This window comes from Penicillium roqueforti, assembly GCF_015533775.1.
Source record: "Penicillium roqueforti strain LCP96 04111 chromosome Unknown scaffold_07, whole genome shotgun sequence".
NCBI classification, from domain to species: Eukaryota; Fungi; Ascomycota; class Eurotiomycetes; order Eurotiales; family Aspergillaceae; genus Penicillium; species Penicillium roqueforti.
The window spans coordinates 264,960-289,465 of NW_024067571.1; the positions used below are offsets into that span (position 1 = coordinate 264,960).

The following is a 24,506-nucleotide window of genomic DNA, read 5'->3' on the forward strand; positions in this document are numbered from 1 at the left end:
AGATGAACGGAGAAAGCCTCTTCCGTCGGTTACCGATACATTATTGTTGTACCTTGGGGTTTTGATATACCCTGTCTGCACAAGGGGTGTATATCTATGCGCCTAAGTCGACGTACAACAAGATCAGGGTCTGCAGTATGCAAGAGAGAGACGATCAGTTCTTACGCACAACTACCGACCCTCGATACGTCAATTAGGGCTCGGGTACTGGAGCGAGAAACCCGAATGCCAAGAAATTGGCACGGAGATATCCCTTTGATCTTGCACAATATCCTGCTGACCTAGGCAACTCCGCCTATCTCGTTCGTCAATATAATCCACCGACCTTGCAAGCTCGAGCGCCGACGCAATTCTTCGGCTTGGCAACTACCATTCTGGCACGCAAAATCTGCCCCTTTCTTGGTTTAATATCGGGAAGACTCGTAAAACTCGAGTTACCGAATTAGGACGAAGGTCTAGCCAATCAGGAAGAAGACACCTATTTTACACCATCTCTACATCTATTATTCTCGATCAAGGGTCTTCCTTCTGAGATAACTTCGTCAGGGCCCGATTAGGATTCACGATCTAGGCAGTTTAGGAACGCCAGTTAATGGAATTTGGAGTCTCCCTGATCAATGTTTCGAGTCTTCACGAGCTCCTTACGAATCTCCCCGAGCTACTAGCCCCTCTTTACTCTTCCTGCATGCCCAACAGCATAAAAATTGAATCGTTGGACATAATCGGAGTCCGAATATCGGTCCGGACTACCAGATTAAGGGGATAAAGCGTAGATCGAAGGTGGATCAGTCTCATTGTCGTCTTGGCACTGGGCTGTTGTCAATGAAGTGCCAAGTTTCCGAGAGGCCGGATCCTGAAGTTCGCCAATAAGTACGAAGTACAGTGTAGCGTGGGAAGGCCGTTGATAATGGAGCCACTTGCATGCATTTGGCCAGGAGGCACGCCCGATATTCAATACTACCTACAACATACAACATATAACTATTTCTGAATTAGGAAGTCTAGACTCTACAGGGCTAGCCTTATGGTATGCGAAACACAGTGTGCTTTAATCAAGTCAATGAGAGAGGATGTTTGTTGAGAAGGCATAAGGCCTCTTTAGTGCTTAGTGAGTAACCATTGACGGTTCTCGTGAGCAAGAGTGGGTAAAGTCAATGCATTTGATACGAGTCAGAGGACAGAACAAGAGTGGACTACAGGGACCGAGGCACGGGATCCTTCAAAGCGTAGCGTAAGCTTGTTTGTTGCCTGCCCGTGCGGTGACTTGGGACTGCTTAGTTATCTGGGTTTTAGACAGCTCTAGACGTTGGGAGGAAGCTGTAGACTTGAATTGCAAGAGCTCCTACCAATTCGATGATCGAGGCTCTAGAAGACCTTGAGACTTCTTCGGCGGAAATGTGGATCTTACAGAAGATTATGACGAGTAGATTGCGAGTAGATTGCTATTTAACAGCCTTGGCTTTTCAGACACTCATGGTTGTGCCATGTCCTGAGGTATCGTTAACTTCGATAAACGTCTGGGGAAGTGTTGCCCCATACAAACCGAAGACTGACACGTCAGAGACAGGCAACAGTCTCACTAGCAATCTTCGGTGATCGGCGCAAGCATGGGTAGACGCAATGCTGCATCCTAGGTTACAACATTATAGAAGGGCTAAGTGACTCTAGTGTAAAGGACGCGAAGATCGTAATAACTGGCCTGGAATCATATCATTCGTTATGGCCAAGCATATAAACACCTCATCTAGCGCCAAAACTCATCAAGAAACATACACAACCTGCAAGGCATTGAACCCCGGCCGAAACAGCCCAGCAAGAAAAAGAAGATATGGTATCTTCATCCAAAAGTACAAACCACTATAGAAACCAGTCCATCCAAGCTAAGTTCCTTCATACCGCACTGTAGCCACCGCGCGAGCCCGCTCCTTGCAGAGTATTGACCACACGACGGAGCCAGTCCTGGAAGAGGTAAGGGATATCGCGGATGGTGTCGCCGTGGGGGAGGAGATCCCAGCCACGGGCGCCGTAACGGTTGTAGTTGAGCCAGGAGCCGAAGATGAGATAGGCAGCGATGCCGAGGAAGGCACTGAATAGAATGATTAGTAGGGCAATTTAATGCGGAGGCCACAAGAAAATGAAGCTCCTAAGAACGAAGAAAAACTCACATGATAAGCAACCAGGTAAAGAAGCCCCAGCTCTTAGATCCGGGGGTATCACCCTTCTCCTTATCGTACTCGTCGCAGGCATACTTTGTGCGCCAATCCAATCTCAGGATATAAGTATCATCATCCGACGGACCAAAGCTCTTGAACTGCAGACTACTGCTGCTGTTGCCCGAGGGCACATCGCCACCTTCCTCGCCATCCGCTCTCCGTCGTCGCTCCTTCGTCTCGACGTCATCTCCAAGTGTATTCAGGCCCTCCAGTCCAGATCGGTCGTGGTCGCACTGGAAGTCAATGATAGCGCCTGCCTTCTTGGCATTCTGGTCATTGCCATCTCCCTTGTATGAGCCGCCTTCCAATTTAACGCGTAATCCCTCCGTTTCCGGGTCGAGATCCTTCAATCGCTTCAGTTCTGGGTTCTTCGAGCCCTGGCCAACGGGGTCGAGCCCAACGATCGGGAAACCGAATGTAGAGCCGCCATTTCCGTCCTTTGCTACTCGATGCACGAATCCGCAAACTGGAGAAATACATAAATTAGCGTGAACACCCCAAGCAGATGACCAACTCAACATGGTCGTGTCATCTCAGCCTAGAACGTACCGTTTTTGCTAGTGCCGCACGTCGCATCGCCGTACCGAGCAGCGCCGCCGAGGATATTGCAGATATTCAATCGATAGGTTGTATTCGTCACGAAGTCATCCGTCGTCACGGTGTGGGTCACCTCGTGAACGCCTTTTAGGGGACTGAGATCGTATTTGTAATTGTCGAGCTTGATGTGCGCGCAGTCGAATCCGGACGCGGATGCCAGACTCGGTAGGAGGGCGGAGAGGAGGAGTGAAACTCCGCTTGATTGTATTCGCATTTTGGTCAATGTGCCGTTGGGTAGTTAGGTGGCGATGGGTAGAGTGGAAGGACGCGGGTGAAGGCTGGGATGAGGCTTTCGCGCGAACGGAGCTCGATAGCTCAAGTGGAGATGGTCACGAGGGACAGCTGTACACAGGACAAGTGTAACCAGTGCAGTTTGATCGAAAATGGAGGAGAACTGGTTACCGAGTTCGGGGTCCCTGTGAGGTTGAAAAGTGACGATGACGGGGATGATCCTACGGAGGTGTTTCGTTTCTCCGGTGGCGGTGTTTTGGCACTAAAATGTGCTTCACTCAACTCGGAATGAAGATGCCTCAAAGTATTTGAAGCTATCTCTGGAGTTTAATAGTTCAATGACTTTTCAACATGTTTTTTATATTCTTCAGAGAAAGTAGCCTATGATGTCACTCCAGATGTCACCTCAGTACCCGATGGCCTAACACCCGATGTATGGATGTAAAGAAGATAGAAGCAAAATAGAAGAACCGATATATCCGAAAAAGAAGCCTACATAAGGCCTATTAATACTCTGCAACCTATATATTCTACTGTATAGATCCCTATCCCTACAAACACCAACCTCATCCAGCTCATCGCCACGCACAGACCACCCACTCAAACCCGATATCAAACGCGCAAACCAACCAACCCGCAACGAGGACAGAACAAATCCCAGACACGAAAGAACAAACAAATCCCAAAGCCCAACCAAATAACCACCCACCAGACAGCCAAAATGGTGCAGCCGCGTATGGTAAGCCCAACCCCCACCAAGCTCAAACGCGACAAACCCCACCAAAGCCCAGCTCGCAAGCTAATCGGATCAACGCGCAGCTCACAAAAGCGGACGAGACATCAGCCAATGATGAGAATGAAGTCCGTCGCGAGGATCAGGAGAAGATCAACCGGTTCAGTCGGTTGCATCAGCGCGAGACCGTGCTTCAGGAGGAGTTGAAGGGGAAGCAGGTATGGACTTTGGACTTTTGAGGATTTTGTTCTCTGCCATGTATCGGATCTCTTGCTAACTGGTTTATAGAAGGATAAGGAAGATTTGGAAGAGGTTTCGATGGAGTTGGAGCTTGCTGATGAAGATGAGCTTGTGCCGTAAGGAATACCTTTCCCATCTATTCTTGCTTTTGTTTTTTTCGATCATGTTCTGTTGTGGCTTTTCTCTGTGATTCTCATCTCGGAGTATTACGAAGAAACCTAAAAAAGAGCAAGAACAGGAAGAAGCCATCACTAACAACCTTCACAGCTACAAAATCGGCGACTCATTCTTCCAACTACCGCTATCAGACGCGCAGGGAATGCTCTCGACATCAACAGAGAAGATCGATGCAGATGTTTCTAAGCTAGAGGACTCGCTTGGTGAGCTGCGTGAGGAAATGCAGCAGCTGAAGGTTGCACTCTATGCGCGGTTTGGTCGGAGCATTAACCTGGAGACTTGATTAGGATGAATTGGATGTATTACCACTATCACTTTTTGTCTCTTGGGACTTATTTCTCATGATTTTCTATTATCTATCTTAAAAATGGGGACCGAGGTTTGACAATCTTCAATTGTTGTCTAGATTAACATGCGGATGGATGAACTTCATGATATGTTTGCTCATGGCATCTGCTTCATACCTCATAATTATAGGTACATGGTATGAATATGTAGATAAAGCCAGACATTATAAGTCAGGTGGAACCACAGCTCGTTATTATCATTCAAATAGAACACGGTAGTAAAGAGGTATCTAAGAAGGCGGGAAGAAAAAAGGAGAGAAGAGAAACACAACAGGAACTACCAACGAAACAAGTAGGCAAAACAGATGGCTCCAAACCTGTGGCATATATTTAGGAACCGCAGGGTTCCACGCGAATCGACACAGATAACAGTGATGCCTAGCCATCTGGCTAGCGGTGACCAGTTCACCGATCTAAAACCAATGTGAGGGTCCTCCAAATCAATAAAACTGAAGTCATGGCCGCACTTCTGTACGCCGATATTGTCGTGGGCCTCGTCCAGGAGGGATATATATACAGCGCGCGCATTTGTGTTTTATGTGTTTCCCGTGTGCGAAAGTTGATCACCGGAACTTGGCACGGCAGCGGCCCATGATCTCATTCTGGCAGACCAGTTCAGCGCTGAATTCACTGCCGTCTAGTGTAAGGTAGATATCGAAGTAGACACGGTAGAAGATGCCCTGGGGTGTATCCATGCGCTCGAAGTCGGTCTCGAGGTTCTTGCGAGAGAGATCGGATGTGAGTGTGACGAGTTCCTTGATGCCTAGGAAAATATTAGTAATTTGTACAAGGAAAATGCAATCTCTCAACTTACGTGGATCCTTGGTGTATTCGGGGCAGACATCCTCATCGCAGGCGTACAGCACGTCCTCGTACATGAGGGTAGCGCCAGGTGCAACTTGACGGAAGAAGCTGACCTTGACTGGTTCGCCAATCCTGACACGCTCTCCCTTTTGGACAAAGATTTGACGGGTGTACTTGCATCGATCGCGGCCATCCAAACTTGGTACACGGTACTGTTCAGGGTGATATCCCTCCTTGAATGGCTGAAGCGTGGCCATGAGGTAGTGTCGACGTGCCACACGGTGCGTGATGACCCGCTCGGTAATACCTGCGGTGACTGCGCCCTTGACAATGGCCGCCACAGAGTCCATCGGACGGACCACCTTTGTCTGATACTGTGGTGGCACGTGGAGCTTGATCTGCTGGAAGAGGTATTCTGAAGCACCAAATCCACCGACGACCAGAACGTTCTACACAATTGTTAGCACTGCATTGAGACTAGGATGAGATGCTCTTACCTGGAGCAGACGGTTCTGTGCTTGAATGGCGATAATCTGGTTGCGCACCAGCTCGAGGATACGGTTCACGACAGGCTCGAAACACTGAAGGATCTCCTCGTTCGTGAAGGTCATGTAGCCTTCCTCAATACCAGCATCGGGGAAGTCGGCCTCGATACCCACGTCCACTGCCCATTTTTGTCCATTATTGCGGAAGTCGGCCTTGATACGGTTCTCGAAGTCCATGATACACTTCGCGTAGACCTTGCCCGCAGTCCGTGACCCATCCGGCAGCTTCATTTTACGGATCTTGGCGCGCAAGATGTTACTGAAATTGCGGTTCAGTGCCGTCGAACCACACGAGTCACCAGACCCGGCAGTACATTCCATCACACTGAAAGGCGACTCTTCCTCCACCTCATATGCGATCAAATCCACGGTACCACCACCACAATCCACAATCAAAATAGCATCGCCCACCTTCAAGTTGAGCAGTCCGCTCTTGGCACAGAACAAGGCGGCTGCCTCGGGCTCTGAGACTAGCGTGAGACGGTTATCGTTCTCGTCGCGCAAGAAGCCAGCTTGGATAGCAGCAGTCCGGGTCGCAGCCTTGCCGGCGTCGTTCCAAATAGCCGGTACCGTCAGATAGTAACGGATATTGCGTTCCTCGCGCGTGAACACCTCTCCCAGGGCCTTTTGCAGGTTAGCGCGAATGGCTTGTCGTAGCTTGAAGAGGTAATCGGCAGCGACATCGATTTCGGACTTGCCCGGGGGGAGGGGGGGCAAGTTGATGGGATCAATGTAGGTGTTTCCAGAGAGCATCAGTTGAAGCTTGAACCACTCCACCTTCTGCACTTGGGGCTTGGGGTATCCGGTTGGGGCGAGAGCGTCGGCAATATCGGGGCCCCATCCTACCACCTTTTGGTATTGGTCGTAGTAGAGGACGGTAGGAATCTAGGAGAGCAGATCGTTGTCAGACTAGCCTTCCTGGGGTGTACTTGTTAAGTTGCGCTCACCTTTTGTTTTGCATGGGTCCCGGCGCCTGGCCATTCCGTGATGATGTCCTCGCTGGCCTGGTTGTTGGTCGCAAATGCATATGCGACACCCGAGAAGGTTGTACCAAAGTCAATACCGACAATCAGTTGGGCCTTGCTCCGGCCACCACCCTCAACTTCGACCGCAGGGTTGCGCCCTGGATACTGGGTATTGGACAGTGACGGTGGAATGCTAGGAGCCATCTGCTGTTGCTGCATCCCATACCCCGGCGGGCCGTTCAAGGGAGCATTTGAGTTGTATTGGAGGTTTGTGGTAATGGGCGGGGGCTGTTGACCATGCGCCATTGGACTAGTTGGTCGGTTGTTTGTGTAACTTGGCGGTCGGCCTAACTGGGGCTGGGTCTGTTGATGGTTCATTGGAAGACTTGTTGTTGATGAACTGGAGGGGGGTGATGAAGGGGTGGGAGGGACAATCGGGTTGGAATTAGGAGGAGATTTTTTGTTCCTAAAGCCAAAGGACTTAAATCGGGAACTCATGAGGTCCATATGAGGCAACAAGGAAGGGAAAAGAGTAAGAAACCGGAAGGGGGGGGAAGATGAAAGAGGGGGAAAGTGAGGCTGAGGGATGTAAATTGTGGAGATCAAAGAGACTGAAAGAATGACAACACGGAAGATAATCAGTTTACAGTAATTTAGTTTTAAAATTAGCAAATTATTAGAAGATGAAGAAGATGAAGAAGATTGACGATTTAAATCCCGACTCTCTGGTTGAGGCTTCTGGTTGAGGCTGAGAAACTGGTTTATACTAGTTCTACTTAAATGTGGCCCCATATATAGTCATTGTTTATAAGATACCAGAATCGAGTACGGAGTAGTAGTTCCGCTATAAACATGTGAATCGCCAAATTATTCAAATTCTTGTTATTCGAATGCATTCAGGCTCACAGTTTCTCTTGGCGCCCAGGTCTTCGCGGGGTAGGGAGTATATACATGTTCTTGAGACATGTTTTATTCTATGTACATCGAGGTAGTATAACTATAGAGGTTCCCAAGTCTCCCCTTTTCACCGATCCAACACTAATCCCCCAGCTGGATTACTCTCTTTCTTTGTCCAAAGTTTGGCCCCCAAAGGTGAGAAAATAAAAATAGGAACACAGCCTTGTCTAGCCTCCGAGGTGTGTTGGCTACTCCCATACCGCCCTATATACCGCCTGCCTAGGAAGCATGGTTGGTGTGTTTATTTTGTTTGAATGGGGTTTTGAACCGGCAGAACCGGCAGAATCTTAAAAGCGGTATGTTGTACCGACCAGCCCCATTAAACTGCCAGTTTTCGCGCGACCCAGTGGGAGGGTTGATAAAGATTCTGAAGCATGCTGTTAGGGTCCTGGATGTAGCCGCAAGCCTTCCGAGCTCCACGCTTCTCGAGGCGGAAGCCCATATGCTCCACGAGGCTCAGCACTTCTTCCTCGGATAACTCCACATTGCCCGGCTCGCCAATTCCAGCCCCCTCGTATTCGGAGCCACTTCCTCTACGGGAGTGGCCGTCATCGAAATGCCATAATAATGGGCCCACGTTGATCCAGAGCCCATTTGGTTTGAGGCTATGTCGGATCGTCTCGATGTACCGAATGAGGTTTGGCGCCGTGTCAATGAAGAAAACAGTCGTTACTGCGTCGAACATCTCATGGCTCTCGGGCTGAGTATACAATACGGTAAAATCCGCTGCGGTCATGGACATTGTACCTAAGTGGTGACCAGCACTGGCAGCCTCCTGCATGGCGAACCCGGGGTGCACCTCAGGGATCATAACTTGCTGGAGTTGCTGTGCTCGTGATTGGAGATTGGAAAAATGCAATGCAAAAGGATGAAGCGCGTGCTTTGCCGCCCCGTTAGTATGGTTCAGAACCCAGCTACTGGCTAGCAGCTGGTGGTAGGAGATCTCATTCCCCTCGGCATCATAGCCTGCCATGCAGATCTCAAAAACTAGACGGCCCAGGCCAGCGCCAGGGACTAAAACACGGATTTGCTCACCGCTATCACGCCGTGTCTGGAACTCCTCGTGAAGATCCTGAAGAACGGGGTCATAGCAGACTTCCCTCTCGGGTCGTCCTTCGAGGCTCCAGTCCCGATAGAACTGGCGTATCGTGGAATGCGCTTTGTTGACATCTGATGAGGTTGCTACGTCATGCCAATATTGAGTAGGGTCCGTTTTGTCGGGATTTGCTGAAAGACCGAATGAGTGAAGACCCACCGCCAGAATTGCATCGGCGATATCGGCGTTGGTATCAATGGCATCGTCCACTTTATTGAAGTTATCAAGGATGGAGAACGGAGGCTCCGAGAGCATCTGCCAGTGTGCCGAGGGCAGGGCATAGAAAGCTTGCCGTCGACGATGGGTAGTATTCATATGCGCATTTCGCCGATATTGTCTGTGGATATATTAGCCAGAACTTTGCGATTGTATGTTAATTGGTTGTTTCGAGGCAGAAAATATTGTAATCAACTGTCCATCCACGTACCTGAATGAGTCGAATGCAGCAAATAGCACCCTACGCTCTTCAGGATCAGCGAAAGGGTTGAAGTCACCTCCCCAACCGTTCTCCTCCTCCCCGGTCTCCGGCTTTTGATGCTCGGCCATGCAGAGGTTGTCAGCCTAGCTCCACACTAAAGGTGCTGGTCAATGCTACAGGTTCACCCGTCCCATGAGTGAACTGATAGTGACGAAGGAGGAACAATTGTTGAAAAAACGAGAAGAGTATATGGAGGGGCAGACAAAACAAGTGGGAATCCCTCCTATTGGGTAAATTTATTTACCGCTCTACTCTCCGCCTTCTCATCTGGGAACAGAAACATCATAGGATGGGTGTATACCTGTAACAAATATAATATAGAAATATATATATGCATCTGTTCATCCATTAGACGTTAGGGATCCGATGATCCTTCATCTGCCTATATTTGACTGTTGAAAAAGAGACAAAAGGAGGACAAGTGGTTTTCTGCCGGCATAATACCTTAAGGGAATGAACCAATAGTGGCTGTTATGGCGCACCGTATTGTAGAGCGGGGATTCGATATCGAATTCCCGACTTTCAACAACTTGTCTAAATACCATTCTCGCCACAGATTTCTTCCTTTACACCGAGAATCGGTGAACACAAATATGGCGACCGAAGCCCCACCAGCCGTTCCTTCGGCAGAGCTAGCCACTCCCGCCGTCAGGCCTCAAGAGCTCTCATTCAGCTTGCCCAGAGCTTTGCATACGACGGCACATGTTCATTTGACCTTCTTGGGTAATTGTGCCACAATATTCCTGGCTACCTCATCACCAGGCGACTCGGGCGGTTCTATCAAACCCATGGGAAGTTTCGTCTATGCGATGCCCGATGTAAGTACCTTATCTGCCAAGTGTGGAATCCTTGCCATATTCAAGGAAAGACAATGTCATTTTCTCATGTCATACCATATGGAGGAATGGCCTTATTGTTTGGCATAGCCCCGAAATGGGGCTCCTCTGTTCAGTCGGAGTGGGATATGCTGCAATATGCCGCGCACCCCAACCTCAAGCTCCCATTGGCAGAGGAGTTGTCAGGCTAAACGGATATCCCCGAACCTGATAATTCATATTGCTGATATTTCCAATATAATTACTTGCTATCAGGATTTGGCTGACATCTATACAGCGCACTTCGCCCAAGTCGACAATATCAACAACGCTCTACACATCACCATCTAGCATCGAATATACAACGCGCATATCCAAGATCCTGGCTCGAAGATTTTCGATGCCAGTCTATGTTGGTTGCAGTATTGACCCACATAGCATGGGATTGGAAGTCGCGGAGGAAATCGAAGGGCTGACCAAGATCGTCGACGTGATCACGGAGAAATGGGAAGAGCACAAACAGGAGAAGGCTGGGAATGCTAAATAAACGTTTGAAAAAATGCAAATTTATTCCAATCGACGGTCAGAAAAAAGTACCTAATTGGATCTATCACTGGCCTGATTACTCAACCTAACTTACCACCGATCTCAACCAGATCCCAACACTAGCCTTCAACAGTCTCCGCCGGGAAGCGGTCACCAGGTCACCGGCAAGGAAAGTCGAAAGGGATTTATAGTTGTGTCGGGTTCATGGAGATCCTACCAACCATAAGTAGATGCCCTTACTCGAGGACATACCACAGTTTCCATGTGGATGATACGTTCAGCCGTAATAGAAAATCAACTTGTATCTCAGACGCAAATATAACTAAGCTTAATTGCCGCATGTGAGACATCACATGCACGTTGATTCCACTTTTCACCAGGATACCAGGTATCTATGTTGTGCTTATCACTATTGCATCCAATGTGGACATTCTTCAAACTCCACAGTGGCATATCGACACTTGCATAACTTCATATTCCATTCCTAACAATCGCATCATCAGACCCACAATGAACGAAGAATAGGAAAAACAAAATTCTCCCCACAATACAAGCGAAAAAAAACCCAAACCCAAAAAAGCTTCGAACCTCCATCTCCTCGGTAAACAACCCGAAACATCTCCGGTCCGTCGAGGAAACCCCCCATTTGGTCTGTGACACCCGCCGACTAGCACACGGAAGACATCGGGAGTCTCGGGTTGACAACCGTGACAGTTGGCAAGCAGAGCAAATCGGAATGACTCGGTTAACGGGTGTTTCATCTCGATCGTTGTCCCGCTGTGGGGCGTTGAGCCGTGGGCACACAGAGGTGAACATATTATTTGCTCCAACGTACGTTGTATCTTGATCTGGATTGCCCATTCTCAATGCCCCCAGAGTCAAGTGGACATCGCCTGGTTTATCCCAGACACAGAGTCGTATCTGCCCTGCCCCTTGAAAGTGGGGGCAAAGGTCAAAGCAATGTCACACTATGGCTCTTTTCCCCTCGGAGCCGGCCGACGGTGTCTTTTATCGTATACAATTGGACCCGTGGACGGCTCGGTAGCGGCTGCTGATAGTCGCGTACCATGATATGTATGTCGAAAGTATAAAATTAGAATGGGGGCCGATTGCCCGTCGCAGATATGGAAGTGTTCCAATTGGAGCCCTCGCACCACACCGCAAGTTCCGAAACCTAAGCAGGGCACCAGGCCCTCGTGTCTAGCTTCAAACTAGCAACCCAACAAAGCATCAAAATATATTTCTGCAGATATCATTGGGGAGGGGCGCGGTCAATGCACTTACACGTGCCATTGCAGACTCCCCTGCATAAGATATGGATATTAGTTCCGGCAGAAAACCTATTTGGTTAGGGTTAAGCGTTTAGCTGCAAGACGCATGTCGGTCCTTGCCAAGTTGGGGTCATGATAGGCGGTTATTTGTTTCTTTTTTTAAATTGAAAACATTCAAATTAAGTTCGTCGGCAAAGTACGCCGTACTGTCACGGGTTGGGGGTCTCGGGGCGAGTTCCTTGGAAGTACGGAGTAGAGTGCTTTCTAACCGAGGGGGTGTGCGGGGAAAAAGGGCTTGGGATGGCGACATTGGAAGTGGATGGGCTCATGGGTGGCACTATACCTGTGCTGATTCTAGTCAAATCATGTTGACTGGCAATACCACCCGGTGAGTCGGGGGAATCATTACCCTCGCTTGATGAGCCGACCGGGAAAGTTCCGAGGGCGCATCCGTGACCTGGCAATGTTTAACGAAAGACTCCCAAAGTACGGAGTATCCAAGCGGCTGATGCTGTCTGTGCCCCACGATCTTTGCTGTTTTTGCTGTTTTTGCTCTTTTGGCCCTTTTCTTTCTTTTCCCCTCTGCACATCATTCACAGTCCACTCTATCCACCGGTAAAGCCCAATGACGTGCAACCAAGGCACCAGTGGGATTGCGCTGGAGATATTCTCCATTCTCGGTAGTCGACCCAGATTGGAGGGAAACCCGGACTAGAGATGGCTTGGCGATTCAAGTTGGGCTATCTTGGGACATGGAGTGACAGAGTCGAGCCCTAACCCATGTACCCGACGCCGTAGGAGATATACAACCCTGGACAGCGTTCGGTTAAAGCTCGGGAAACCAGCCAAAGCCACAGCCAAACCTTGGACGGCCAAGTCGAAAGCTAAAAAGCAAAAGAAAAAGAGAAATTCGGGCCAACACATCCGATTCCATGTGGTCCCGGTGCACTTCCGAAGTCGATCATCAGGGCTTGTGCAGAGGGACGAGATCTTCGTGGACGTATCCTCTTTTTCGCCCTCGTTTGCTATATACTCTTATATTAGCATTACTAGTCCGAAGTATACTAGATTAATTGTCTATGCACTCTGCACTAAATGGAAATGGGAGTTCATGGAAATACAACTACTGACTCGTCCATCCCAATCCACTGCCACCTCCACTGCCGATCTCGGGATCACTTGCTTGTCTTACCAGTCTAAGATGTACATCTGCGCTATAGAGAAGAGGAAATAGTCAAGTCTCGGCTCAGATCCGCTGAAGATTCCTTAACCATATATGCGACGGAGTACGGAAGATCGTAATACTCTGCGTCGATCTATAGTTCGTTTTTTATTATTTTCTGTGCATTTCCCTTTTCTTTTCTTTTTTTCCCTTGAGTTGATTTGACATTCCCCAATCTCCCTTTCTTCACAGGATTCTTTGATCTTCATCTGTCCCAACCTCGGCATTTACATACTCTATTGTGCCGGGCTTTAGGCTGCAAATCTTTTCTGGCTAATTTCTGAATTTCCTATTTTCCTTTTCTATTTCGATCTCGACAATGGCTTTGCAGTCTGCATTCGAATAACACCTTTTTAAGGAAATCGGAATCTTGACGAAACTGTGGCGATAGTCCTTATCTTACGCGATTCTCACCACGTGGACTTTTAATTTGTTTCTCCCAGATTTCTCTATTTGACTAGAGAAATACATCCCAACATGCAGCCCTCTCATTTTCGTGGTAATCAGGGCTACGAACTCCCATCCGTGCAGTCGGTGACGTCGGGCGCATTCCCGGCTCCCGCGCTGCTCTCCGCTCCGCCGAGCAGGCCTGACAGCGGGATGCGAATGTCTCATCTACTGCAGCCGATGCCCCCAGCGGCGCCGGCGACATCCCCGTACCAGCGTTACTATGACTCCGCCTCGGGCTCCCCGGGCGAAACCACGCTTCCCGATGCGCCTTCAATGGGCTCGGGGCTGTACCAAACCAGCCCGGGGCATAGCCAACAGACCGCCGCGCAGCTACAGCAGAAGCGCGCATATCGCCAGCGTAGAAAAGACCCCAGCTGCGATGCGTGTCGCGAGCGTAAGGTCAAATGCGACGCCTCGGAGTCGTCCAGTTGCACCGAATGTAACAATCGCAGGGTCCGCTGTCAGTTTACCAAAGAGACGAACCGCCGCATGTCGTCCATCAAGCAAGTCCAGGATCTGGAGAAGCAGTTGCAAACTACAAAACAGCAATTACAGCACCTGCAGACGGGCATGATGCGGCCGGATCGCATGGTCGATGTTGACGAGGGTGTCTCGCAGATGATTAAGTTGCCTGAGATTGAATATCGACCGGTGCGCCGTTCGAGGGCGCCCATCCCGCAGGATTTCTCCGACGTGCGGTCTAATCTCCGCGATTACGGCCAGGGCATCATGAAGGTGCCCACGCCGTATCGCCAACAGGGTGCGGAGTCATTGGTGACTAGGAATGCGCCGATCCTACCGGCGAAGAAGATAGCAGATCAACTACTGGCCCAGTATTTCAGTTGCATTCACTCGGTACTTCCAGTGCTCCATTGGCCTATATTTATCGCAGAGTATGAAAAGGTTTATCGGATGGGGTCGTTGTTGGGTGTCTCGAATGAATGGGCGGCGGTGCTGTTTGGTGTGTTTGCCTGCGGTGTCATCCACACAAACGACGAGGATCGAGAGGAGCAAGGGAAGAAGTACGTACGCACATCCTGTGGGATTATTGATGTCTGGCACGACGTCTTCAATTTGGATCGTGCTCGCGCGGCGCTGCTAGCAAGCATCTTTCTCTACGAGGTCAATTCGAAGTCGGCTAGTTGGGTGTGGATTGGCTCGGCGGTGCGCGTGGCTCAAGAGATTGGACTGCACATCGACTCCGGACCGTGGCCTGCCGTCGAAGGGGAGATGCGGAAGCGTGTTTGGTGGGGGTTATACGCTTGGGACCGAATACTTGCGCTGGAAATGGGGAAGCCAGTATTGATCAACGATCAGGATTGTGATATCGATCTCCCATGTCCCGTGGACGAGCAGTACATCACAGAAGGAGGCAAGATCCCAGACAACCAGCAAACCACGCCTTTGCTAGCTACGATTCACGTCGTCCGGTCCATCGGCCAACTCACACGCACCCTACGTTCAGCAACCATCAGCCCCGCCACCCTCGAGACCTTCGAACTCCACTTCAACACCTGCCTTGCAACATTCCCCTCTCAATTCCACCCTAAGACCGACGAAGACCTCGACCCTCGCTCTCTCGCCCCGGTAATCTACCTCCAAAACGCCCGCCTCCTCCTCCACCGCCACAACATCTCCCCCTTCTGTCCAGACATCGTCCGCACCTCCGCACTAGACTACTGCGTTTCGACAGCCCTCGACACAGCCAACATTCTCTCCCGCTGTATGCGCAACTACTCAGTACGCCCAAGACCACCATGCATCTACGACCCCCACTCGCACTTCGCCTCTAGCGCCAGCGCCCTCCTCTGCACACACGTCTGGCGCTGCACGCTCTTCCTCCTCTTCCGCGGTGAATACGGCGGCGCCCTCGTATGCGTGAAAGCGCTCTCAGCAGTCGGCGACGTGCGCACTGTCAACGCAGCCTGCGGGCGCTATATCTCCTTCTTCATGCGCAAATTACTCGGCTGCATCGCCAATTCCAGTGCCTCAGTCCCTGATCTCGACCGCAACGAAGAAATGATGGCGTATGTCTCGGGCGATATGCAAGGGACCAGCGACGGCAGCTGGATATGGCACGGGTCCGAGACGGGGTCTCAATTGGAGGGGATGGGGGCCCCGATGCCTACAACCTCCTCGAACTATCGGACGGAGATGGATACGGATACAGATTGGGAGGGGTGGACGTGGATCGAGCAGTCTATAGGCGTTCTCTTTCAGGAACAGAAACGGCAGCAGGAGGAGAATTACAAGGCTTCTCTTGGGTCGGATTCGGCTTCTGGTAGGTCGAGTTCGGCGCATTCACGAATGACGATTGCTAGCATCATTTGAACGCATCTCACTACATCGCTCCATCGGCGTGTATGTGTATGGCTCTAGACAAGTCTAGAGCTCGAAACTTTATATGGGCACTGTCACTTGCCTTTATATCCTCCTTGCAAATATTGCATTGCCGATACCCATGCCCAAGTACTTGTTTACAGCCTTTGTTTTTTATGTATATATCTCACGAACGGATCGGATTTCGACCGTTTCAGTTTGCATTTGCATGTCTTTTACTTATTAGCTTGATGAAACACTGCGCCTCAACATATCGACGAAGCCTGCGACATCCAAGTCTACTTTGCTTGTCGGTGACCTTGCTCTTTATCTCGATGATTGGATTCAACACACTATCTTCAGGAAAGCTATATACCCAATGACCGAATATATTTCCTTTTCGAATTTCTATTTCAACTTCTGTGTTCTTTCTCTCTTCTTGTGTCAGGTATCTGACGGTAGACTGCATATTCAGGCTAGTTTAACATGGGCTGGTGTATTGGACTGGGTGCTGTGATACATAGAGTACTGTAATGTACTCGAGTTCTTTCACCAATCTGGTGTGGACGAGTGAGAAAGAGGATCAGGCTTTCTCAAGTAATATTGTGCATAGGTGCAGAGATACCACGCAATAATAGAGACAAATATGTTAAGAATGAATTTCCAAAAAAGAGGGTGACAACTCCCATGCCAGTACCCTATGCCTAGGCCACGCCAGCCGACATAGGTTGGAATGCATATGTTTATAATCGCGGACCCAGCAGATCGAACGCCGGCAGCCGGAGCTACCTGCATGTTTAATCCGCTAAGCCACTGGGGGGGAGGGTCGAAGAACAAGTGTTCGTCTTTAATTTATAGGAAGGAACCTGGGGAAACATGCTTCCGAAAAGGGAAGGTGGGTCTGTCACATGTTGATGCCTGAATATGTATCCGTTTCTGCCTGATTATCATGATACCCATTGCTCTTTCCGAATACATTCGAAATGAGAAGGAAAGAGCATTTCAATGGCAGCTGAGGCATTTTTTACTGAGTGATCGACCCCATAGAGGATCAAGTGCAGCCCGTGGGGTTATGGCTAATATATACAGAATCATTATCAACCTGTGTAAGCTCACCCAGGTGTGAAGTTACTCATGCAAAAATCCGTGTCTGAAATTGTTAGATTGAACTATATAAGGCTAGAAGGCAAATGATGACCTTGCGGAAGAAAAGAATCTATATAAGACTGAATCTATCAACGACTGTACAACCACACCCCAGCTGGGCAACTAGCTACTTATTTCCTTACTCAATAGTAAGTCACCTCGTCTCCATACAAAGTGGATCCAGTGCCAGGCTGCTTCACGATACCAGCTTCCACCAACTCATTGATCAGGTTGAAGACCATCAGATCACAGCCGTGAGGTGCGAGGAAATCCACCGCGACAGGCAGATATTCCTGCTTCAGGGTAATGGTGGAGTTGTACAGCGCTTGGCCGACTAAATTATAATTGTCATTAGTTATACAGTCCTTGTTCAAGTAATATTTGGGTTAGCATACTTGGAACGACCATATCGGGCACACCAGCGAAGTTGGCGATACGAGATGTACCGAATCCTGCCGGGACACCTGGCATGCTATATGATACAATGGATTAGCAAACAGTCCATCAAATATCCTAGAGTGTCAGAAAGGACAAGCACATACCTCCGGTAAACATTGCGGTAGGTTGGTGTCGCTTCCGCTCCAATGTAAAGAATCAGGCTGTCTGAGCAAGTCTCCTCGTCGAATACCTGGGCAGTTGTGTTCCACCAGGTGGTGAATATGTTCTTGTGCTCAATTTCGGTCTCCAGTTGCGAGTCCGGGTATCCAAGTCCCCAATTCCAACGGGACAGAGGCACGGGGTTGATAAAGGGCTTGCGACCTCCATTGGCAGCCGCGTAGTCTGCATACAGCGGTGCGCCAATGAGGGGATACTGCTGCTTCGAAATGAGGATAGGGTAAGTGAGAGGCAACATGGTGTCGAGGGTCGCATTGGCGGCAACAGTCGAAGGCTTAGTGGATTCCCAGAGAGCATCGTAATCAAATGCAGAAACATTCGCACCACCCAAGAAGGACGACAGCTTGTCGACGAAATCAATCAAAAGGCCCTCAGCTAGGGTCGATGCATTAGTTGGGAACTGGATCGTCTTGATAGACTTTGGGTACTTGGTGTAGGACTTCAGGCCTGCATCCTTGTACATCACCTCCGCAGCAGTGCGCCACAGCTGCACATCTCTTGTCAAGAATCCGGCGGTGTCCAAAAGCGGGGACATGGGCATAACATTATCCAAGGAGACCAAGTTCCACGAGGGTCTGTTGCCGAAGCATCCATTCACCTGTGAAGGGTTGCGAATTGAGCCTCCGGTATCACTTCCAATTGCCAAATCCAACCAGTCATAAGATCCAATACCGGAACCAGGACCGGACGAAGATGAGCTAGGATCTTGGTATCCGTCACCGCGGGCGTTGAAGGGGGAGTGGTAGTCGACCCAATCATCAGTGGCGCTCTCACCGTTGGCAAACTGACTGGTCTTCATCTTTCCGACGATGATGGCGCCCGCATCAATGAGGGATTGAACTGCAGGGCCAGTAGCGTTAGCGGCTGGGTACGTTTCATAGTAAGCGCGGTTGCCACAGCCGGTTTTGACGCCCTTGATATCATAAATATCTTTAACACCCAGACGAACCTATGAGTGGAAGATAGTCAGTATTGCATTCTCTTGCATAATAGACGAGTGGAATACATACACCAGCCAAAGGCTTATCGGCTGTCTTGGTATAATACAGCCGCGAAGGAACACCAATGGTCAACGACGCATAGCCCTGCAAGCTTGCCGGCAAAACATCATATGTATTATCACCAACAGAGACCAATCCCTGGGTGAAAGAGCCCATAACATCGGAATACAACCGATAAGCTTCAAAAACGGCTCCACTGGATGGATCCAAGAAATATGGACCAGCAGGCAGGGGCGATGAAGAGGTCAATGTCTTTGATTTCTTGGTATCATATGCAGATGCATACCCCAAGATTTTAGGGCCCCACGAGGAATGGGTTGACACATTCTCCGAGGGACGCTTGGAGGTACCGTTATACTGGACGTAGATGTTGTCGAGGAAGCCAGTGTTGAAGACATCGTCAGCAGACTCGTAGCTGCTTACCAAGGAATCAAGGATCGAGCTTGTCAGCTTCACGGCATCGCTCCGAATGACCGTCAGAGGCTGCAAGCCATTGAGTTTGCTGAACACGTGCGAATCGGCTTTCAGGGTAGCTACTACTGTAGGAGGAATATAATAGTTGTTTCCATTGAGCTCCACGGTCTGACCCTTCGAGGTGATTGTCGCGATGGCGGTGGTGGAAAGTGACAGCAGGGCCGACAACAGAGCCGGTAGCCCATAGGAACTAGGAGGAGCGACCATGATGATCAGCTAAAGATTGATAGTCTTCAAAAGGTACTTTTATCAAAAGCCGGGACATTATCTGCCATATATATACGTTCCACTACCGCTTATTATTTGTCTCAGTTGTTGCATTGCTATCGAGGACTTCCAGTGATAAGGATCTAGCGAAAAGGTGACCAATTTAGGGTACCGGACTTTACTGGATCAAAATGGACTAGCCAGGAGATTAATTCTCTTAGTACAATATACATCTCTTATCTTTCCCAGAGCTATTTCCGCAATTCACTGATAAGTCGAGTCACAGTTGGAGGTTTCATAGTCGCCATTGGCTCGGGGAAACAAGCTTACCCCAATAAGATCCACACCCACGTTTTCGTGGCTAGTATGTAGCATTTTGTGAATTTTGTACCTTTCGTACCTTTTGTACCTTTTGCATACTGATGCCATATGAAAGATACCCGATCGGAAACTCCATGATCGAGGGAGAGGTTATGATTGACTGGGCGTACCAAACCCTCTTGGCACGATCACGCTACAACTTTTGCGTTCGGGAATCCGATCGTATCCGGTGCTATCTATCTACCTGCCTGTTTTGCAGGCAGATCCAGCCACAATCATAGCTCTTAGTCTTCTAGAAACCGATTGTGACATTCGATGGGGGCATGGGCTATCAGGCATTAGTATTTTGCTAGCGTTCCTTAGTTCAGGAACACCCTCCTTTCAGTACAAACAACCCCGCGTCTAAATATTCTGCCGCCCCTAACTGAAAGTTGAATTACCGCCTTCCTAATCTGTTGCGACTATAGATTCTGTATAGATTCTCACTTCTATCTTCAAAAACCCTGCATTTTAATCGCAATGTTTTACCTAATTCCTAGAAAGTTAGGTCATATGACCAAGTTTTCTATCACTTGGATGCTAGAATCATAGCTTTTTAATGTCCCATCATATGACCACGTCCACCTTTCTCTATCATTATGGCATTCAAAACATATACTAGATACGGTCACTCGCGTCCTTCGGAGCTATTTCGCTCACGCGCTGGCAACCGAGATGTCAAAAAGAGAGAGGGGGAAGAATAGAAGATACGTGGAGGGGAGGAAAATAAATGACGTATGGAGAGTTATTTACTACGACGTGGCATCGCACTAACTGGAGGCCTAAGGTCACCGAGATTCCTAGTATTTTCTTGAATCCTTAGACTCCATCTATTCTATCACAAAAATCGCGCATCCCTCGATGAGACTACTAACTTAGCAAGGTCAAAGGATCAAGCTAATGCCATGGTAACACTAAGTCACGTAGATCGACGGCCCGATCCATACCTGAGCGATGATACACCAACCCTGGATCTCTACGGAAGAGTGGAGAGTGGATTAAGTTCCCCACTGAGACTCTGGCGATGTCCAGGTACATTTCTCCATGCACTAGCAGGGATGCAGGGTATCTATTTTGGGAATAGGCAGATGCATTTATCGCAGTTTTTCGAGGAATCAGAGAAGTTTATAAGAATCGAAGATCCGCACTAGCACCCGTAGCCTTCGAAGCGTCCAACCCAGTCTATCAAACTCGTTCTCTCCGATCGATAGGTTATTCTCTCAGAATGATGGCACTCGTGACATCCCTGGATACACTTATGTGCTCGATCAGCACTTTCATCCTCGACTCACTGCATGCTGCGCCTTTCCAAACTTTCGCCATCTTCCTCCTCCTTCAGTTCCTTCTCGCCCCGACCGTCATAGCCTTGGTGTGCAGATGGTGCGGCCTAGCACCTGGCACAGACAACGAGTCGCAAAGGACTTGCCCAACGTGCGACGGAAGCGGGGTTGTTGATGTGACGCAAGACAAATCATCACAGACCGAAGCTTACTGAATTTTGAGATTCAAATCTTCTATTCTTGAGTCAAGCGAAATTTAGCGAAAATTAGACGCAGCCAATCTAGACGATTCATCCACAAGGACAAGACTGATCTATTGTATCAATACATTCCCAACTCGAAATATGCTTTCTGTTTATCGCGCTTTCTAGTCATGTTGAGGGCTGTCATTCATGTCTTTATCCACTGCTCTGAGAAACAGGATATATAACGAATTTCCTTGTCTTTTTTGTTTCAAACGTAAAGCCAGGCCCTCTCGTATCTATGTGCGCTTTCTTTCCTGCATACTTCCCGTTATGAAATTGAGTAAGTATTTTCGGATCATGGGCAGCTACTTCGGTATTCCCTTTTCTATTCTTGAATCATAGGTCCTGGCGGGTCTTTACATAAGAACCAAGTGAGAGTAATAGTTAAATATGGCCACGGGTACTTGCATACCGTTAGATCAGAATTTATTTTGTCTGAATAGAATCGCTGTGTTGATTTGTTGATAAGCCTCGGCCACGCATACCACACGGAGCAGTAGTGAATTCAGGTTTCCCTAGATGAGCCTCCGAGAGGGGTCACAGATTTTAGCTGCGGTTCTACATCCAATCCTCCTTGAACTCACTCATTGATCAATTGTCTCTTCCAAGGTGAATCCAACTTCTTGACCGTCGTTATTTGTATTTTGCTTGCCTGTCCTGCATCTCTACTACTGCCATCCGTTAGTTGCGTTGGATAATCGTTGGTATACTGGCTACTCCATACGAGGCTGTTTGGACTACCTCTAGACAGACCCTACTCCGGACTAATGCGACTGACGTCTCATGGCTATGGAAGGTAGTAGCAGCCTGCTTTTCAGCGGTACAGCTAATCGGGTGAGTTAGGCATCAAGAGATGTGAGCTTGACTTGAGAATCGGGGGTCTCTGACTATAGTTGGAGTAGATATATGATGCTGGCTGTGGTAGTCGGTTTCCTTCCCCATGAGTTGCGAATCAATGCTACAGCATCTACTGTTACTGCATTTGTGTTTGTTGGTACATCTTATGATGTATCCGCCTTGATTGCCTTCGCCCAGCGCCATCAAACGATGTTCCTCCTCCACTCAATCTTCATGTAGGTATCAATGAAAGCGGCGTCTCTCGATCGGCCACGGGCTAACAATTGCAGCCCATACTCGACGATGAATATGCTCGCGCTCCTGAATATCCTGTTCCACATCCACGGGCGAAGCCTGCAGACGAATACCTTGCAGATTGTAAACATCTGCCTACCCACTGCTTTCTCGGCGTGTTACGCTCTTGCGGGGGTCTTGATATACCGAGAGTACGGATTTCACCGAGTGGAGGAAGACATGCCGCTACTCACTGACGAAGAGATGCAACGTCGCCAGTTGCTTCGTTTGTTAGGGGAACGGAATACCAGCGCACCATCGCCCGATCTTGTGCGAAACACTTATCGCTTTGATTTACCGGATGAAACAGCACAAAAGGACTGGAGTCGTTTGACTCCTTGAAGTATGCTATAGCGTAGGAAATATCGGATGTATATGAAAAGAAATGAATGTGAAATGTGAATGTGATCGAATAATGTATTATTTCTTGCATGTGTAGCTGCACAATGTGTACAATCCGATGTAGAAACCCCCGGTCGATCACTTGGACCTCGGCTTTTTTTCCGCCGGTCGACCGCATTTAAACGTCCAGGAAACCATCATCCCTGAAATCCACCGGGACATTTAACCTCTTGTCATTGATCTCTCCTGAAAACAAATATGTCAAAACGCGTGACACTTTTCGACCCGCCCGCGCAGGATCATTCCAAAGCTCTCATCGAGAATGTACTCGATCTAACGCCAGTGGCGGACCTCGGCCCAGTATGGCATCCCTCAATCTTTCGCGAATGGTCATATTCTAACAGAGAACTCTCGGTCTAGGATGTCTTCACCAATACCCGCCCGCTATGGCACCCCCCCGGAGCTCGGGGCATCTACGGCGGTGCCGCGATTGCGCAGTCCCTATCAGCAGCCATGTTGACCGTCCCCGCCGACTACGCCGTCCACAGCATGCACTGCTACTTTGTACTTGCCGGAGACTCCGAGATCCCAATTCTATACCATGTCGAGCGGGTACGCGATGGGAGGAGCTTTGTGACCCGAACCGTGCAGGCGCGGCAACGGGGGCGACCGATCTTCACCACCACGCTGAGCTTCAGCCGGGTCGGCAGCGGTGGCAAGAAGACCGTTCACCACGCCGTACCGAAGCCAAACGTCCCACTGCCAGAAGAGGCCGAGCCGGGCAGTTTGGAAGCTCTCAGCCATGCAGGCAGCGGTCCGTTTGAATCAAGGAAAGCGGGAATTTTGAACCGTACGTCTTTCGGAAGCGGCATGCTGTGCGCGTTGTACTAATGGATGTCGAAATTAAATAGGCACATCCCCCAACCCAGAAGATAAGAAGGTCCGGCGACACATTCGCGCCCGCGGCGCAATCTCCGAACAGGGTGGTTACCAAGCACACCTGTCGGCGCTGGCCTATATCACCGACAGCTATTTCATCGGTACCATCTCCCTCGTTCACGATATTCCGCGATTTTCCTCTCCGGCCGAGCTCGAGAAGCTTTTGAACGCACTTAAGAACCCGTCTGATCTCGACGATGAGGATATCACGCGAGCTCTGAAGGAGTTGAAAGAAGAGGAGGCTGCGGAATTGCGCCGTCGTTTGGAGGGGGCTTTGAACAGGGCCACGAATGGCATAAAGGAGGTAGATCACAAGGAGGTTGGAATGATGGTCAGCCTGGACCACTCAATTTACTTCCACAATCCCCGTGCATTCCGTGCCGATGAGTGGATGTTGACGGAGATGGAGAGTCCGTGGGCTGGCGAAGGACGAGGCTTGGCAATTCAGCAGATCTGGTCTAAGGATGGACTGCTTATTGCTACTTGCATGCAAGAGGTATGTATTCGTTTTTCTATTCTGGAGCTTAGTGCTAACTCGATCATAGGGTGTTGTGCGATTAAAGCAAGACGACCCGCCAAAGTCGAAGATTTAAGAGCTTGTGCTATACCCTACCTTGAAGGAGTTCTCTCCTATCATTTTCCATTCTTTTACATATCTTCACTTATAGATTTGGGCTTCGTCCCCTCGACTTTCTCTGGTTTTCTTGAATTGAAGCTGGACATTCTTAGTTATAGCTTCACCGCACGAGCATATTATAAT

At 49.2% G+C, this 24,506-nt stretch overlaps 8 protein-coding genes across 8 annotated transcripts; 4 read left to right on the top strand and 4 right to left on the bottom strand.

Annotated features, from left to right (window-relative positions):
- Nucleotides 1–1,890: 1,890 nt before the first annotated feature.
- LCP9604111_3919 (autophagy-related protein 27) lies at nt 1,891–3,024 on the bottom strand (the record flags this gene model as incomplete). The annotated part of the gene is made up of 3 exons (XM_039071560.1): nt 1,891–2,086; nt 2,166–2,679; nt 2,763–3,024. The coding sequence occupies 3 exons, from the start codon at nt 3,022–3,024 to the stop codon at nt 1,891–1,893; spliced, it is 972 nt and encodes a 323-aa protein (XP_038930003.1).
- Nucleotides 3,025–3,472: 448 nt separating this feature from the next.
- LCP9604111_3920 (tubulin-binding prefolding complex subunit GIM3) lies at nt 3,473–4,474 on the top strand (the record flags this gene model as incomplete). The annotated part of the gene is made up of 6 exons (XM_039071562.1): nt 3,473–3,482; nt 3,543–3,576; nt 3,633–3,780; nt 3,861–3,992; nt 4,063–4,130; nt 4,282–4,474. The coding sequence occupies 6 exons, from the start codon at nt 3,473–3,475 to the stop codon at nt 4,472–4,474; spliced, it is 585 nt and encodes a 194-aa protein (XP_038930004.1).
- Nucleotides 4,475–5,101: 627 nt separating this feature from the next.
- Nucleotides 5,102–7,158, bottom strand: LCP9604111_3921 (Hsp70 family protein; the record flags this gene model as incomplete). Its single annotated transcript, XM_039071563.1, has 4 exons — nt 5,102–5,301; nt 5,353–5,791; nt 5,840–6,772; nt 6,835–7,158. The coding sequence occupies 4 exons, from the start codon at nt 7,156–7,158 to the stop codon at nt 5,102–5,104; spliced, it is 1,896 nt and encodes a 631-aa protein (XP_038930005.1).
- A 970-nt stretch (nt 7,159–8,128) lies between these two features.
- LCP9604111_3922 (uncharacterized protein) lies at nt 8,129–9,451 on the bottom strand (the record flags this gene model as incomplete). Its single annotated transcript, XM_039071564.1, has 2 exons — nt 8,129–9,242; nt 9,333–9,451. 2 exons carry the CDS (start codon nt 9,449–9,451, stop codon nt 8,129–8,131), a joined length of 1,233 nt encoding a protein of 410 aa, XP_038930006.1.
- A 4,263-nt stretch (nt 9,452–13,714) lies between these two features.
- On the top strand, nt 13,715–16,018 carry LCP9604111_3923 (transcription factor domain-containing protein; the record flags this gene model as incomplete). The annotated part of the gene is made up of 1 exon (XM_039071565.1): nt 13,715–16,018. One exon carries the CDS (start codon nt 13,715–13,717, stop codon nt 16,016–16,018), a length of 2,304 nt encoding a protein of 767 aa, XP_038930007.1.
- A 1,277-nt stretch (nt 16,019–17,295) lies between these two features.
- LCP9604111_3924 (uncharacterized protein) lies at nt 17,296–19,449 on the bottom strand (the record flags this gene model as incomplete). The annotated part of the gene is made up of 4 exons (XM_039071566.1): nt 17,296–17,486; nt 17,548–17,624; nt 17,695–18,716; nt 18,778–19,449. 4 exons carry the CDS (start codon nt 19,447–19,449, stop codon nt 17,296–17,298), a joined length of 1,962 nt encoding a protein of 653 aa, XP_038930008.1.
- Nucleotides 19,450–21,034: 1,585 nt separating this feature from the next.
- LCP9604111_3925 (uncharacterized protein) lies at nt 21,035–22,807 on the top strand (the record flags this gene model as incomplete). Its single annotated transcript, XM_039071567.1, has 4 exons — nt 21,035–21,178; nt 22,131–22,168; nt 22,228–22,407; nt 22,462–22,807. The coding sequence occupies 4 exons, from the start codon at nt 21,035–21,037 to the stop codon at nt 22,805–22,807; spliced, it is 708 nt and encodes a 235-aa protein (XP_038930009.1).
- A 258-nt stretch (nt 22,808–23,065) lies between these two features.
- Nucleotides 23,066–24,339, top strand: LCP9604111_3926 (uncharacterized protein; the record flags this gene model as incomplete). The annotated part of the gene is made up of 4 exons (XM_039071568.1): nt 23,066–23,167; nt 23,228–23,657; nt 23,719–24,242; nt 24,292–24,339. The coding sequence occupies 4 exons, from the start codon at nt 23,066–23,068 to the stop codon at nt 24,337–24,339; spliced, it is 1,104 nt and encodes a 367-aa protein (XP_038930010.1).
- Between the last annotated feature and the right edge of the window lie 167 nt (nt 24,340–24,506).